The sequence below is a fragment of the Chrysochloris asiatica genome, unplaced genomic scaffold, assembly GCF_000296735.1.
Source record: "Chrysochloris asiatica unplaced genomic scaffold, ChrAsi1.0 scaffold00291, whole genome shotgun sequence".
Taxonomy (NCBI): domain Eukaryota; kingdom Metazoa; phylum Chordata; class Mammalia; order Afrosoricida; family Chrysochloridae; genus Chrysochloris; species Chrysochloris asiatica.
Window position 1 is genome coordinate 1,024,097 of NW_006408809.1, and position 16,518 is coordinate 1,040,614.

The 16,518-nt window shown below is 34.9% G+C and overlaps 1 protein-coding gene across 4 annotated transcripts in view; it reads right to left on the reverse strand.

Moving 5' to 3' along the window:
* Positions 1 to 16,518, reverse strand: part of SLC38A9 (solute carrier family 38, member 9) — a 110,599-nt gene that overhangs the window by 44,658 nt on the left and 49,423 nt on the right. For all 4 annotated transcript variants that reach the window (XM_006874645.1, XM_006874644.1, XM_006874643.1 and 1 more), the window contains 4 exons: positions 12,549 to 12,670; positions 12,355 to 12,418; positions 12,024 to 12,117; positions 6,221 to 6,391 (listed from right to left, as the gene is read on the reverse strand). In XM_006874645.1, coding sequence (XP_006874707.1) covers positions 6,221 to 6,391; positions 12,024 to 12,117; positions 12,355 to 12,414 — 325 coding nt within the window. In that variant the 5' untranslated portion in view covers positions 12,415 to 12,418; positions 12,549 to 12,670. The remainder of the gene's footprint in view (positions 1 to 6,220; positions 6,392 to 12,023; positions 12,118 to 12,354; positions 12,419 to 12,548; positions 12,671 to 16,518) is intronic.

Here is a 16,518-nt window from a genome sequence, read left to right on the forward strand (position 1 = left end):
TATGTAAGTATACAAATGAGTATGCATATAAATGTGTACATAAATATCAACATGTAATAGAGATTATGTTGATATTTATGTACACATTTATATTTATATGCATACTCATTTGTATACTTACATATATACACATAAGCACATGTAATAGAAATTAAAGGAGCTCTGGTAGCGTAGTGGTTATGAATCAGGCTGTGAACCGCAAGGTCAGCAGTTCGAAACCACCAGCTGTTCCGTAGGAGAAAGATGAGGTTTTCTGCTCCTGTAAAGATTTATAGCCTCGGAAACCCTGTACAGGTTCTCTATGAGTTGGAACCGACTCCACTGCACATAACCACCAATCACCACCATAGAAATTAGGTAGGAAAATACTTCTATTATTCAGATGATATAACTAAACAAAAAATCCAACATGTATCTATAAAATTATTAGAATCTTTAAGAGGTTTAGCAAGTTTGTTAGATTTAAAATAAACATTCAAAAATTGTTTCTTTATAAAGCAACAAATAATCTGAATATGTAAAAATAATATATTCTTTTCTAAGGAAATGGAAATATTCTATTTCATATGGGTTCATGGGTTACAAGGATGTATCTGTTTGTGTCAAAATGTTATAGCTAAGATCTATAGATTTAACACAATCTTATTAAAAATGTCCATCGATTTTCTTTGCATAAATGAAAAATCCAATCTTCACATTTATATGGAATTGCAAGGAATCCCATATAGCCAAAGTAATCTTGAAAAAGAAGAACAAAGCAGGAAGACTCACACTTCGCAATTTCAATACAAACAAAAGCAACGGTACTGAAAAATAACTTTGGTAATAGTGTAATAATGGGAACAGAGACCAGTGGAATAGATTTGAGAGTCTAGAAACAATGCATTTGTCTCTGGCCAAATGACGATCGTCAACAAAGATGTGAAGTGCATCCAATGTGGAAAGAAGTCTTTTCATAAGTGGTACTGGGAAAACTGAATTTTCATATGCAAAATAATGAAATTGGACTCATACTTCATACATCTATAAAAATTAACTCAAAATGGATAACAGAACTAAAACGATAAAACTCATAGAATAAAACACAATTAGTACTGGTTTAAGACCTAGTTTCAACAATGGAAAATTACAACTAGCATGCCATGTCATGATCATATATAAAAAGAATTGCATCTTAATGATTTTTTCCTATCTACAAATTCAGAAAAATTTCAGTAGAATCCTAAACTCAGTATCCTAATAACATCAATTCTTTCCTCACTGACTGAGAAATTCAATGCAATTTCAGTCAGATTCTCATTGGAGTTTTTTGTGAAACATGAATTTGACAGTGTATGTAGAAGAATAAAAGACCATAGTGAAAAAGACTGATTAATTTGAAAATTAATGTGATGAGCAATATAGTCACCATAAATAAATGAAGACACTTCAGTAACTACAAGGTATTTGCAATACAATAATGAATAAAAAGGCTATTATTCAAACTTTGTAGTCCTATTGTGGTGCTGTAGGACCAGCACTGAACTGTGAACCACAAGGGCGTAAGTTCTAATCTACAAGATTGCTCCTCGGCAACCCTATCTAGGGTCACTATTGAGTTGGAATTGACTTAACAGCACTTAACAACAACATCCAAACTTTATAAAGCCCTCCTAAAAATAAGTATGAAAAGTATCAACAATTCAATAGAAAAAAGGATGGAGGATATGAGAGAACAATTTAAGGACCAGTTTAATTAAGAAAAATGTTGTATGATGAGAAATAAAAACTAAAACCACACTTTGAATGGCAAAATGAAAAAAAATCTGATAATACCAAGTGTAGATGAGGATGTGGAACAAGGGAAATGTTCATAAAAGGTTGATGGAAATGTAGCTGGTATAAGCATGCTAGAAAGCAACTTTGCAATTTCTAGTAAACTGAAAATATGACTATTCAAAATTCCAGCAATTAGTTTTATAAATATATATGAAAGAAACTTTCCATATATGTGCAGTAAGTCAAAATAACTGAAAAAATATTAAATGTACATAAACAAGTGAACAGAGAAGTTGTGGTAGTTCATATTATAGAAAACCATAAAGCAGGTAAAATGAACTATAGACTATATGTGTATTAATTAAAATGATGACTGAGAAAACAAAGTTACAAACTTTGTTATAGATTAATTGAAACCAAAACCCCATAGCCACTGAGTCAGTTCTAGTCTTGGTTTATTAGTTTCTTTTACTGGATAATAAACTTTATGATACTATAATCTAGTTCTCAAAGTATCTAGCCTCTTTCATTGATTTATTTTTATATGTTCAATCTATGTTTTAATAGCTCTTATTTAATATGTTCTAATATCTAATGGTAAAATAGCCATAATCTCTTGCTAAATATTTTGAGTTATTTAGAGAACACAAATCATAATTATGATACATATGATCAATATCTAATTTTATTCTTTCTCTATACAGGGCTGCCAAGACTGTAAATCTTTATGGAATCATCATTCTCCTATGGAGGCAGGTTTGAACTGCTGATCTTGAGGTTAGCAGCCTAACATCTAATCTGCAGTGCTAACACATATACATATTTATATATATATTATAGTTATTAGATACCATCAAGTTAGTTCTGACTCATAGATAGCCTACACACAACAGAATGAAACACTGCGCAGTCCTGTGAGCCATTTTCACAAATGTTGTTATGCTTGATCCTATTGCGGCTGCCACTATGCTAATCCATCTCATTGGTGTGTGTGTGGGGGGGATGTCTTACTCTTTTTAGCTAATCTTCCATTTTACCAAGCATGGTATCCTTCTTCAGGGTCTGGTCCCTCCTGATAACATGTCTGAAGTATGAGAGACAAAGTCTCTCTCCATCTTGGCTTCTAAGGAGCATTCTGGCTGTACTTCTTCTAACACAGATGTGTTTGTCCTTCTGGCTGTCCATGTTGTTATTAAGTGCTGTGAAGTTGATTCCAATCCATAGCAACCATGTATAGTATAGAGTTTCCAAAGAACAGCTGATGGGTTTGAACTAGCCGACCTTTGGTTAGCAGTCCAGTACTTACCCTACAGTGCCACATTGGCACTTAGAATATTCTTCTCCAACTTCACAACTCAACTGCATCAATTCTTCTATGCTCTTTCTTTTTCATTGCCCACATTTCACATGCATATGAGGCAATTGTAAGTATCATGGCTTAGGTAAAACATACCTTAGTCCTCAAACTGATATCTTTACTCTTGAATACTGTTGAATACTGTGCAGCAGATTTGCCTAATGCAATAATCTGATTTCTTGATTTCTGCTTCCATGAGTGTTGATTGTTGATACAAGCAAAATGAAGTCTTTGACAACTTCAGTATTTTTTCCATTTTTCCTGATGTTATTTACTGGCTCAGTTACAAAGATTTTTTTTCTTTAAATCGAGATGCAATCCACACTGAAGGCTGTAGTCTTTGATCTCCATCAGTAAGTATTTTAAGTTCTCTTTAATTCCAGCAAACAAGGATGTATCATCTACATACCACAAGTTAATGAGTCTTCCTTCAATCCTGATGCCATGTTCTACTTTATATAATCCAGCTTCCTGGTTTATTTGCTCAGCATACAAATTGAGAAAGTATGGTGTAAAAAGAATATAAACCTGGCACATACTTTTCTTGATTTCAAACCATTCAGTATCCCCTTGTTCTGCTTGAACAAGTGCCTCTTGGTCTATGTACAGGTCCCTCATGAGTACAATTACGTGGTCTAAAATTAGAATCTGTTAAATAGAAAATGGACTTTATCCATCCACTTAAGACTACAATTCTGTGGTAGCTTACCATTATTCTACCACTTCCAAATTTTAGATCATAATGTTCTAAAAAGAAAAACCACTGTCATCAAACCAATTCTGACCTAGAACAATTCTACAGGGCACAGTAGAACTATCCCATAGAATTTGTGAGTCTGTAAAATAGCCTCAACTTTCTTCCATAGAGCAGGTAGTGGGTTTGAACTGCCAATGTTGCAGTTGTTGTGAAAACAGATTGAAATTTGTTTCCCTTGGCATGCACACATTAAATTCTTTAGCAACAACCACCAATGAATTTCATAAACTTTTTGTAGTAAGGATTGAAATAGTGCTTAAAACACTATTTGGGGCTTAGAAATACTCTATGTTAACTAGAGACTTTGAAAAGATGTTATTTACTCAAAAATTAATTTTTGTAAATGAATACATACATTATATTTGTGATAACCACCATAGGAGACAAATTGAATCACATATATTTTCCAGAATTACAAAGATTACTTTTACATTATTTATGCCAAGACCTGAAATTAAGACTGGAACTAAAACATTATAATAGTTTCATTTGAAAGTAACTGTGTTTGGGGAGAGAGGTAGAAGAACAAGGAAGTTAGGGAAATACTTAGGTAAGTTTGCATTATCTAAATGTGACAGAGGTAAATAGTGATGTATACTCAACCTTGGAACAACAGGGCTCTGTGATACAGGGATGGAGGCACAGTCTGAATGGGTAAAAAAGGAAAAACAATATTAAGGTGCTTCACTGTCTTGTGGATATTGATTTCCCTTGCCTATTATTGTAAAATAGACATTTAGTGGGATTGAAAGGAATATTGGGAAATATGATGACAGACAGCTTGTAAGCCCATCTTTAGCCTATAACTGATTGGAATACGTAACAGGGGTTCTAGAATTTGCCCAGTGAAATAGGCTTCTTGTTGAGTCTTTGTAGAGTGTGGGGTCTTAGGTGGAATCCTGAGCCCTATCCAGAACGTTCTGAGGTGGGACATTGCCAACTCAAAGGACATGCAGATCATCCTGGAGTAACTAGAGGTACAGATGATGTTTTTTGAAAGAAAGACCAGCAAGGAACAAAAACAACAAAAAGCAGACTATTTGGCGATTACAAGAACAATTACATGTTCGCCTGGGACCATTGAGGGAAGCCATCAAGTCTCTTCAGGACAAACCCCTTCGAAGACTGAAATTCAAAGCGAACACACTAGCAGGCTTGTATGCTAGCTGGTGACTGCATTGGTCTACTTGTGAGTGGAAGTGGGGGAAAGGCAGTAATGAAGACATGGACTGAGTTTGACCACGTCAACTTTGAGATAAGAGAGAAATGAGGAAGGGCTGAAGTCTGGGGAGCCTTAGGAACTCCTGAGCCTATGGAGACTGACCTAGCCATTGGGAACTAGAGCTGAGAGTGAAGTGTCCAGTTGATATTAAGTGTGAAGTGAGATGCATAAGAATGTCCAAACTTGCAGATAGTACCCATTTGACCTAGTTTGGATGCCTTGATGATCAGAATACGACTAGAGGAAGATAAAGAAATTTGATACAGGAAACAAGTGTAAATTGCTACAATTTGATGAACTTGACCTATACTTATGGAATTAGGAGCTCAAAATACCAACCTAGCAGGAAGGAGTCTTCACATCAAGGATCAAGCCTATCCTCTCAGTAAAAAGGGTTGATAGGGACAGGCAATTTAGACATTGGCTGCCTAAAATGGGGGAACTATAAAGGTATGAAGTGGCTGGCTTACAAATTTTCAAGAGGGAGTTTAGTTTCAGAGCAAGAGGGGGGAAGGTAGAAGCCCCACTGAATAGTTTTCATCCTGTCTAGTTGGGTCTGGTGAAAGGAGATGGGGACAGAAGTCTTTTGATTCAATAGTGAGTAATTGTTATCATGACTAACTGCGATTGTCACAGATATAAAGGTAGAAGTTGTGTAACAAAAAGAGGGAAGTAGTTAATCTTTTAGTCCAGGAACATAAGACCCTAGGATCATCAAGAGGGAAGAACATGAGTGGAACATGGGTCCTAACCAGAGAAGCAGCAACACCAGAGACAGAGGCAGAGGTGATGACATGGAGTGATAGAGCAGGGGACTCTAGACTCACGGAAAGAGAAAGAATGTGTGCTGGCAGGCAGGAGGATGGCTTGCAAAATGTGCTCTTTGGTTGTTTAAACAATTATATATTCCTGTGTATTTTTGAGTTCATAAAAAAAAAAAAAGAGGGAATAGAGGCAAATACTGTTGCATGGAGGGGATTATAATCATTGTAATGAAACAAAATACGATTGGTTGAGTATAAAACCAATGATCTGCCATGTAAACTATCACTCAATTCACAATAAAAGATTTTTTTAAAAAAGTAAATAAGAAAGTAACTGTGTTAAAAACTATATGGATACTTACTAAAAATAAACTCTCCAGTATTAAAAAGAAAATTAGACATAAGCACCCAATAAACTATCATTGCACCAATGAGAGACACCAAGGAGAAAAGAAGACTGGACCACTGCCCAAAGGAGCCGAAATAGTATCTGCAGACATCTGGATATTCCCAGGTAGTGGTATCCAATGATGCTAGATAAAATAAAAGAGAAATAACAAAATTACATGTTGACCATATATTTCATATCTATGATTTGTGTTCTCTAAATTAACTCAAATATCAAGCAAGAAATTATGGTTATTCTACCATCAGATATTATCATATATCACCAATTAACAGTTATTAAAACATTATAGAATGAACACATAAAAATCAATAAAATACGATAGATATTCTGAGAAATGAATTATAGTATCATAAAACTTATTGTTTTATAAAAGAAACTGATAAACCAAGGCTAGGGAAAACAAACAAACAAATATCAGTAAGACATAGAAAACATTAAGCATAGACAGCAACATGGAGAAAAGTTCTCTCAGAATTATACTTTATACCACATGGAAATTACAATTCTAGATTATTAAGAAAGACAGACAACATAATATAGAAAGATTCTGAAAGGTTTCCTTGTTCTATTAACTGAAGAAATAAGTAGCTTAAAAGACAAGCAAATATACTCATCAATGGAAGAGTGGAGAAACAAACTTTGGTATATACATACAATGGAATACTATGTAATGTTGAGTAATAAGATGAATCTGTGAACCACCTCATAATATGGATGAACCCGAAGGGTATTATGCTGAGTAAAATTAGTCAGTCACAAAAGGTCAAATATTATATGGACTACTATTATAAAACCTCAAGAAAAGGATTCCATACTAAAAGAAACATTCTTTGATGGTTACTAGGGGTGGGAGGGAAGGGAGAGTAATTCACTGGGTCGAGGGTAGACACATTAACTCAGGTGATGGGGAGGGCAATATACAAGAAGGGGAAGGGCAATATATAAGAAGAGGGAGGCTGGCAGAAGAATGAAGAAGATAGGTGAAGACATAGGTAAGCATGGAAGGGCTAGAGGGGGTAGAGGTAAACAGTGATATATACACAATCTTAGAATAACAGTGTTCTGAGTGTGATACATGGTCAAAGGCACAGGGTATGATGAAGAATGGGATTATATATTATATATCCCACATATATGTAAGAGTTTTAAAGAGGGTATTTGTATATGAGTAACCACAAGAAGGAAGCGCAACAACTGTTGGTGCATGAAGGGGACTACAGTCATTGATATGAAACAAAGGGCATGATTTGTTGAATTTAAAACTGATGAGCCTGTCTGTAAACCTTCACTCATTTCACAATAAAAAGAAAGACAGGTAAATATGTATATATAAAAAACAAACCAACCTTTATAATATAAAAACCATTCAAATATTGAATGGGAAAGCAATTTACAAGAAATACCAAATAAAAGGCGAATACCTATATCATATACATATTTATAAGTGTACCAAGGGACTTATGAAAAATCAGGAAGAAGACAGAAATAATTAATAAGTTAAGAAAATGTATAAATGATAAATACTTATAAAAAATTTAACAGTAACATGGATACCTGAAAAGGTACTACTTTTCAGATATTAAGCAAGACAAACAAACAGAAGTAGGGAACCACAGAAAATAATGGCAAAATAAGGGCAGCACCGTACATCAGCAAAACTCTTTTTGCGTTTACAGAATCTACTTTTTTTTAAGGTTTGTATTGTGGATTGAGTGAAAGTTTACAGGGCAGATCATCAGTTTTACATTCAACAAATCATTAGCACAACTCTTATAGAAAGAAATTTAACAACTTATCTTATTCCCTATTTGTAGAGATGTAGCTTAAGCAAGTAATTCAAAAGAATACAGAGGTAGGCATAAAATATTTTCAAGAGAGAATATTTACAATAGCAAATATTTCAAGGAGAGTTATTTACAATAGCAAAAAGGGCAATGGTTAAACAAATACAATATAACTACAGTGTGCAACTGTATACAATCATTAAGAAATATAAAACATTGTAGAATAGAATTTACTAAAAAATAAAGGATAAAGGAAAAAGCAAAACTTTAATGCAGTAGCTCTACAAAGCCAGTCTAAATGATAGGCATTTATATAAAAACACACAAAGAACCAAAAATATTGCTATGGGTACAAATATTCATTTTTTGTTTTATATTTTAATGTTCAATTAAAAAGTAATAATATAGATACATTTAAATTATAAAAAACTATTTTAATTGTCATCAAGGGATAATTTCATAGTCTCTTTTCTTCTATGGGAGTCCCTGTGTATGTAGCACAAACAGTTAAGAACTTGGTTGCTAAAGAAAATGTTGGAGATTCAAGTTCACCTACAAGCACCTTGGAAGACCGAACTAGAGATCTACTTCTGAAAAATCAGTCACTGACAACCCTGTGGAACACAGTTCCACTTGGATACATATGGAATTGCCAGGAGCTGGAGTCAACTCGAAGGCAAATTAGTTGGGTTTTTTGATTCGTTCATCATTCCAGGCTCTGAACTCCTTTGAGCTAATTGTTATACTTGATGATTCTACAGAAATTGATGGTCTTGTCATCTCTTTGGCAAAATATGGCAACTACTACATGACAGAAAGCAGTGATGAAGCCTGAAAAGTTGAGGATATTAGAACATGGTAATTTAAAGATAAAGATGTTAAAGACAATACCAATATTGGAAATAATTTTCAAAAACTCTTCTAGCTCACACTGGAAGGAAAGAGAAAAGTAATATATAAGTAGCAACTCTGGAAGAATCTGTATATTCCCCACATATTGGTCCATGTAAGTGTCATCATGGCACTATTGCATCTATTCTTCTATTAAATAGATATTGGAGTTTGTTGTTATTATAAGTGCTGTCAAGTCGGTTCCGACCCATAGTGACCCTGTATATAGGGCTTCTAAGGAGCAGCTGGTGAGCTTGAACTGCTGACCTTGTGGTTCAAACTGACCTTGCAGTCCAGAGCATTAACACACAGTGTCACACCAGGACTTCAGAGATACTGGAGTATCCAGTATCAAAAGAAACAGTAAAAGAAAAGGGAAGCTATTTTATTTCAATGAACTTGCTTTTAGTCTGTAAGTACCCAACAAACATTGGGCTCTGATGAACATAGAGAACAGTATCCAGACATAGCACAGAAAAGGTGCTCAATGAGTGTTGGATAATGATCTGGTACATGTTCATGAATTACATAGGCACATGCACTAATGGTTTGAACAAAGGGTTTCGTATACTCTTTAAGAAAGGTCTTTATGGATTTGGTTTTACCACAACTTTGAATACAGACCCTACCTTGGAGGCACGTAGTTTTTTCAAATGTCCTCCTGGTTAATTCATTATCTGTCAGGATGATTTCTCATGAGGCTCCATAACTCTGATATTTTTTTTTTTTCTTAAAGCTTCTAGATTTTCTGTATTGGTTAGAAAAATCTCCTCAATAACTAGGTTATCAAATAACCTCTTAAATTTTCTTCTAAGATTTTTATGGTTTTATTATTATTATTTTTTTTACATTTGTCTTTACTGCATCTAAAACACATTTTTGTATAAAAGGTCAGATGTTGTTGTTGGGAGTGGCCATCAAGTTGGTTCTTACTTATGACAACCCCAGGTGTGAAAAGAACTACATTCCATAGGGTTTTCAAGGCTGTTACCTTTTGGAAGCAGATCACCAGACTTTACTTTCGAGGCATCTCTGGGTGGGTTTGAACCACCAACTTTTTGCTTGGTTGTCCAGTGATTAATTATTTGTGCCATCCAGGGACTCCTATCTAATAGTGTTACAGAAAAGGTTTTACATATGTAATTTTTTTTTTCTTTTCTTTTCTTTTTGGTACTGTCAGGTTTTGTATAAGGGTTGTGCTGACTTTATAAAACAAACTAAAGCTCCTCTTTTAAAATGGTATGAAATAGTCTAAATAACATTGGAGTAATCTATTCTCTAACCTTTATATAGAGAACTGAGCTGAGGTTATTTTCTCATCTAAAAATAGACCCCCAAATTAGACAAGCATAGACCAACAGAAACTTATAAGTTTAAGGAGATTTTCTATGTTCTGTTAAAATTTGTTTTAGAAACCAAATAGCTCCCCTTCTCATTTTAGAAATATATCTTCTTGCAGGATGTTAAAACAATCTTCCTCTAGTGATTAAGATCTGATTTGCTTAACATAAAGAAGGAAACTGCTTAGTAAAGACAGAAAAAATCTGGAGGCAAAACCTAGTCTGTTCCTGCGTGTACTGAGTTTATTGGGATGGGCAATTTAGACAATGGCTATCAAAAGAGGGGTGAGGGGCTATAAAAGCATGAAGTGGTTGACTTACAAGTTTTCAGGGGTGTGCTTAGTTTCAGAATGAGGAGGGTTACTGTAGAGTCCCTACTGACTAGTTTAACTCTTTTCCAGATGGGGCTTGTAATTGTGAGTAGGATTAATTGCAATTGTCAAAACTGTGATTGTAAAAAAAAAAACCAACAAAACTGTAATTGTAGAAAATGTGTAACTAAAAGGGGGAAGTAGTTAATCTTTCATTTCAGGAACAGAGAATTCTAGGACCATCAAGAAGGATGAGCGTGAGTGGAGCATGAGATCATATCTAGAAAAGTGGCAACAGTAGAGATGGTGGCAGAGGTGGTGACAAGAAGAGACAGAGTCTCTTTGGGCTCTAGACCCATGGAAGGAGTAAAGCTGTATGCCTGGGGGCAGGAGGCTGGTTTGCAGACTGTGCCCTTTGGACATTTGAATGAATATATATTTTTCATTTTGTATGTCCTGATGTGGTGCTGTAGGATAAGCACTCGACCATAAGGTCAGTGGTTTAAACTGACCAGCTGCTCCTCAGAAACCCAATACAGGGTCACTATGAGTCAGAAACGACTTAACAGCACTTAGTAACAACAATTTGCCGTTCTATTGTATACCCTAATCAACAACATGTATATATCAAATACTTTTGCTATGTTCATTTGTGAAATATAGGATGTAAATGGGGAACCACAGGGAAGGAGTAGGATAATGGTTGCGGCAGGGAGGGAATTTGTAATCACTGAGATGAGACAAAGTGTATAATTTTGCTGAATGTAAAGCTGATGATCTTGTCTATAAATGTTCACTCAATTCACAATAAAAAGTTAAAATAAAAAGAGAAGCCCCCTATATTGGAAGGCACTCAAAACAAACAAACAAAAACCTGGTATGTTGATTCAGTGAAACAATGCATGTTTATTTACCTACTAAGCTGCTTTAAAGTAACCTAAAAGATGTTTTGCTGACCCAGAACCCTGAGCCAAGTGCTAATACTGCTTTAAGAATTTGCTACAGAGGACACATTCCTTATATTTTAATATGTTCCCATTGTAATTTCCACTTTTAGGGGATTCCAACATTTAGATCTTTGGCATATACAGTTCAAATCAAGTCACCATTAAATGATAATAATTGATAATAATCACAGACGTGATAATAATCATAGAAGTCTTCATTTCCTTTTGGCACAGATCAAATAAAAAGCTATCTTTACTATTATGAGGAAACTAGCACTAAAGTGAATTTATTTTACAAAGAATTCCCAGCCTCACTGAATTTCCAAGGCATATCATTTCAGCAGAATGCTATGAATTAGTGAAGTAAATCTCTAGACACAAAGTAGACAGTTAACACACATTTGCACAACATATGCATTAGTGATATACTTTAATGGGAAATATGCATATCATTAATCTATTTTCACTGTGTAAAATTCTTACATATCATAGACCGTGATTTCACTACTCTGTAGCAGCAGTAAAGTGTTAAAAGGCCCATCAGCACGATGACACACAGTCCGGTGGTAAATCCAGCCTGTATAAATATAAAAGTACAGCGTAACATAAAGCAGCATGTCATCATAGATTCATATGCCGTTCTATTGTATACCCTAAACAGTCATAATAAAAACCTAAGAATTAGTGGAAAACTGAACAGAATCATCTACCTAGTTAACCATTTTTTTTTGCAGATTTATTAAACCTCTATTGTAAAACTTTAATTAAAAGAAAAAGAACTTCAGACAAAAATTGTGCTAAAAAATGATATTACCTGTTTTATGCCCCAAGGAATACTTAGTATAGATGTTCCCATCATGGTATTCCAAATCATAAAACTGAAAGGACAAAGTAGCAGCAGTAAAAATATGGAGTTTGGATCTTTAGACATTATAATAAGACAAAAATAGTCAGTAATTTTCATACATATGTAGTTTCAGTTATATTCCAAAAAGTTGTTTTACTCACATGGTTACTAAACTGCTGTTTTTACCAAAACCTTCAGTGTAACTTTTTAGTTTATACGCAGAACCCAGTGGACTGTACACGTAACACTCTTCTGGAGCTGGCAATACATGATCTGGGGCAATCTGGCAAAAAGAAAAATAGAGAAATGAGCTGCAATATGTGATAAAGAGTGTGCAAAATAGCAAAAAACCTGTCTCTAGACACATTTCTAATGATCATGGACAGTATGTGGTACTGATTAATGAATACAAATTTTTTTCCTAAAGAAATAGAAGATCGAAAGGGGTAAGAATTTAAAGACTATAAACACAACTCTCCACCTGAAATCAGAATGAATTTCTCAAATATACAACAGTAAAAAAATTTTTCTCTGGAAGAGCCATCAAAAAAGTGAGATAAAGAATCATCAGTGAAGACTTGTGCTGCTTAAATAAGAGGAATTAATTTCGAGAACCAAGTAGTCACTGAACACGTATATGAGGGTGAGTTTAGCAAAGTGGTAGGTTGTTGTTGTTGTTAAGTGCCGTTGAGTCAATTCTGACCCATAGCGATCCTGCATAGGGTTTCCAAGGAGCAGCTTGGTGAACTCGAACCACTGACTTTGCAGTTCGGATAACTTTGCAGTCTGGCACATTAACCCACAGCACCACACCAGGAGTGGTGGTAGCAGGTGAGAATTCAGACTATAAAGGACCGGGGAGTTAATAAAAGATGGAAAAAAAAACAAAAACAAAAAAAACAATAGTTAACTATAGACTATTTTTTGAAATTGGTTGCAGAACATGTGAGTTAAAGCAATGGCTTAAGGAGAAGCAAAAGCAAAGATTTTCAAAGATGGAAGAGATTTAAGTAAAGAAAGTGAAGTAGCCATGATAGACAAGTTGGAAACAGAAAGATAGAATACAGTGTTTCTTATACACATAGTTCATCTTATACCCATGTTTTGTCTTAATCCTATCCCCCCTCCTATTTTGAATATATAAAAATAATATCCTGATCTAATTTTGCCTACCTTTTTGAGAATATATCTTGAGATATTCTCCTTATATATAATTGCTAAAGGAATAAGAATTGGTTGCAATAATCTTTTACTTAGCATCTTGAGTATGTAAAAGATGTAGGACCCAGAGCAAGCAAAAAGCTAAAGAGCCTCACCAGAGCATGCAAATATATTGGATATAGGTCACACCCCTAAAGAAACTCCTTTTCAACCTACTGACTAACCACAGAAGATCTCATTATAGAAGTGCTTACATTATATCAGATCTCATTATAACTGACAAACCATGGAGAACATGGCACACCAAAGGTGACACAAAATCTTAACCATCACACACTTACTATAGAAAGTTACAATTCTGTGCTAGGCTTAGTATTCAAGAGAAAAATAATATATAACCCTGATGTGGCGTTGTAGGATAAGCACTGGACTGCAAGGCCAGTTTGAACCACAAGGTGAGCGGTTCAAATTCATCAGCTACTCCTCGGAAACTGTAAGTAGGGTTGCTATGGGTTGGAACTGACTCAACAGCACTTAACAACAACAAAAACAGCTTCAAGAAGTTTAAATTCCAGTTGGAAGGCACATGAAACAATTCAGCGTGGCTATCACACAAAATAGAGTTTCTGTTATTAAGTGCTGTTGAGTAGGTTCTGACTCATAGTAACCACCTCATATAGGGTTTTCCAGGAGTGGCTAGTGGATTTGAACCACTGACTTTGCGGTCCAGTGCTTATCCTATAGCACCAAACCAGAGTCCCTGGGTCGCACAAATAGTTACTGTGCACTTTGCTGCTTTGGGTGATTTAGCGCCTACCTCCAACTTAAAGGTGGAGGTTTGAGTCCAACCAGAGGTACTTTAGAAGAAAAGTTCGGTGATCTACTGAAAAAATCAGACACAGAAAATTCCATGGAGCCCCGTTCTCCTTTGGCACACATGGGGTTGCCTTGAGTTGAAAATTACTTGAATGACAACTAGTAACTAGTTACCATACAGAATAAAAATTAGGTGTCTAACTCTGTGGTATACTGTATCACATGAATAGCAAATAAATAAATAAACAAAATGGGGGCAGAAATGTTGTTATTGTTGTATGCTATTAAAATGGTTCTGAAAACCCTATACAGGGTTTCTGAGTGTGGCTTGTGGGTGTGAATTGCCAGCTTTACAATGAGTAGTCCAGCATTTATCTTACAGCACCATATGGAGAGAAGAATAATTGGGAGGGCAAGAATAGTTGGGGAAAACTTCAAGGAAGTTAGGAACATTAGGGTTCCGTACAAAGACGGGGTATGTATTTGTGCAGAAGTGTCAAATCCTTCCCCCTTATATATATTATTGGTCTTATATCCAAAGAATGTCTTGAATGTCATGCATTATGTGGCTTTGGACAACTACTTCCTAGATCTCAACATTCAAAGGCATATAAGGAAACATGATCTGTTATTTTCTCTTTACCCATAATCCTTTTGGGTTTGAGTTCTGTTGTCTTCTATCATGGACTGAAAAGAAAAAAGATCAGGTCCACATCTGTAGCAGGCAAAAACTAACTCACCCTAGCTGGCTAAGCAAGTTCAGAAACCATGAAAACTAAAAGTTATGTGGGGTAGGATTAGAAGGTAAAGAACAAGAGATGACCAAGTCTTAGGCAACACAAAAAAATCAAATGGTTGGATCCAACTGGCAGCAGTCTAGAGCAGTGCTTTCCAAACTTTGATTCATATGATTTAGAGAGGAATCTTGCCACAACGGCAAATTTTGATTTAGTAGGTCTGGAGAGAAGACTCAGATTCTGTACTTTTAACAACTCCCTAGTGATGCAACACTGCTGGCCTGTACAAATCACTCTTTGAGTAAGCAAGGATCTAGGGAATGTTGGCAGCTAAATAATCTTCTTCCCTTCCCCATTTTAGAATAAAAAATATACATAGGAAATTTTTCATAAATAAAAATATATAACTCTACAAAACCTTAGACTTGTATTTTTATAGTGTTGTTCTCTTAAATATCATTTAGAAAAATAATTTTTGGAGTCTCAAAAAATAAAGGTGAATATATAAATATAGTCATTAAAAATAATCAAATCATATTGTTAATTTTAGATCACCTCAGTTTCAGTTGACAGAAGGGATTCAACTTGGTGGACAAAGCTGATTTAACTTCTAGGCAAACAATGTGCATTCAGGCCTAGACTGGTCTAGCCGGTATCTGAAGCTTGCTTCCAAGAGTGGAGTCACTAGGTCTGACCTAGACCTGAAGATTCTAGATTATTTCAGGGCTCAGATTATTTTATTAAGGATCTAAGTCTTTACCATACCTACTGATAAAATGTTTCAGGAGGGATAGAGCCAAAATACTGGGGGAAATATTAACCCATCCAAACTATTGCAGAAATCCTTACTTTGCCTATGGAGAACATAACTTACTTTATAAAACTATAGTAATGACCCAATGAGATATATCTGCTCAAGCAAATAGCTTAATTTTTGCCCCACAGTAAAAATTTTGGGATCCTAGTGTGATGCTGTAGGATAAGCACTAGATTGCTAACTGCAAGGTCAGCAGTTCAAACCCACCAGTTATTCAGAAGCAACTTGATACTACTTAAGAACAACAACAGCAAACATTTAATGAATATTTGTTTGGTTCTCCATTTTTCATACCTAATGCCTATGTAAAAAATACAGAATTTTTCTTCCCAGAATAATTCCCTTTAAGATTTCAAGTTTTGAATATTTTATAGATACCCAATTTTATAAGCAATCAAATAATTTATAATATATATTTTGACTCTAAAATAATGAAACAAATTTTAGATGACTGAGGGACAACACACTATGGACCATGGACCAAGTCTGGCCTTCAACCTGTTTTTTTTCCCTGAACTAAGAAAGGATTTCATATTTTTTAATGGTTCTAAAACAAAAAGAAAAACAAAAAGGAGAACAAACAAGATGGTGGATGTGGTA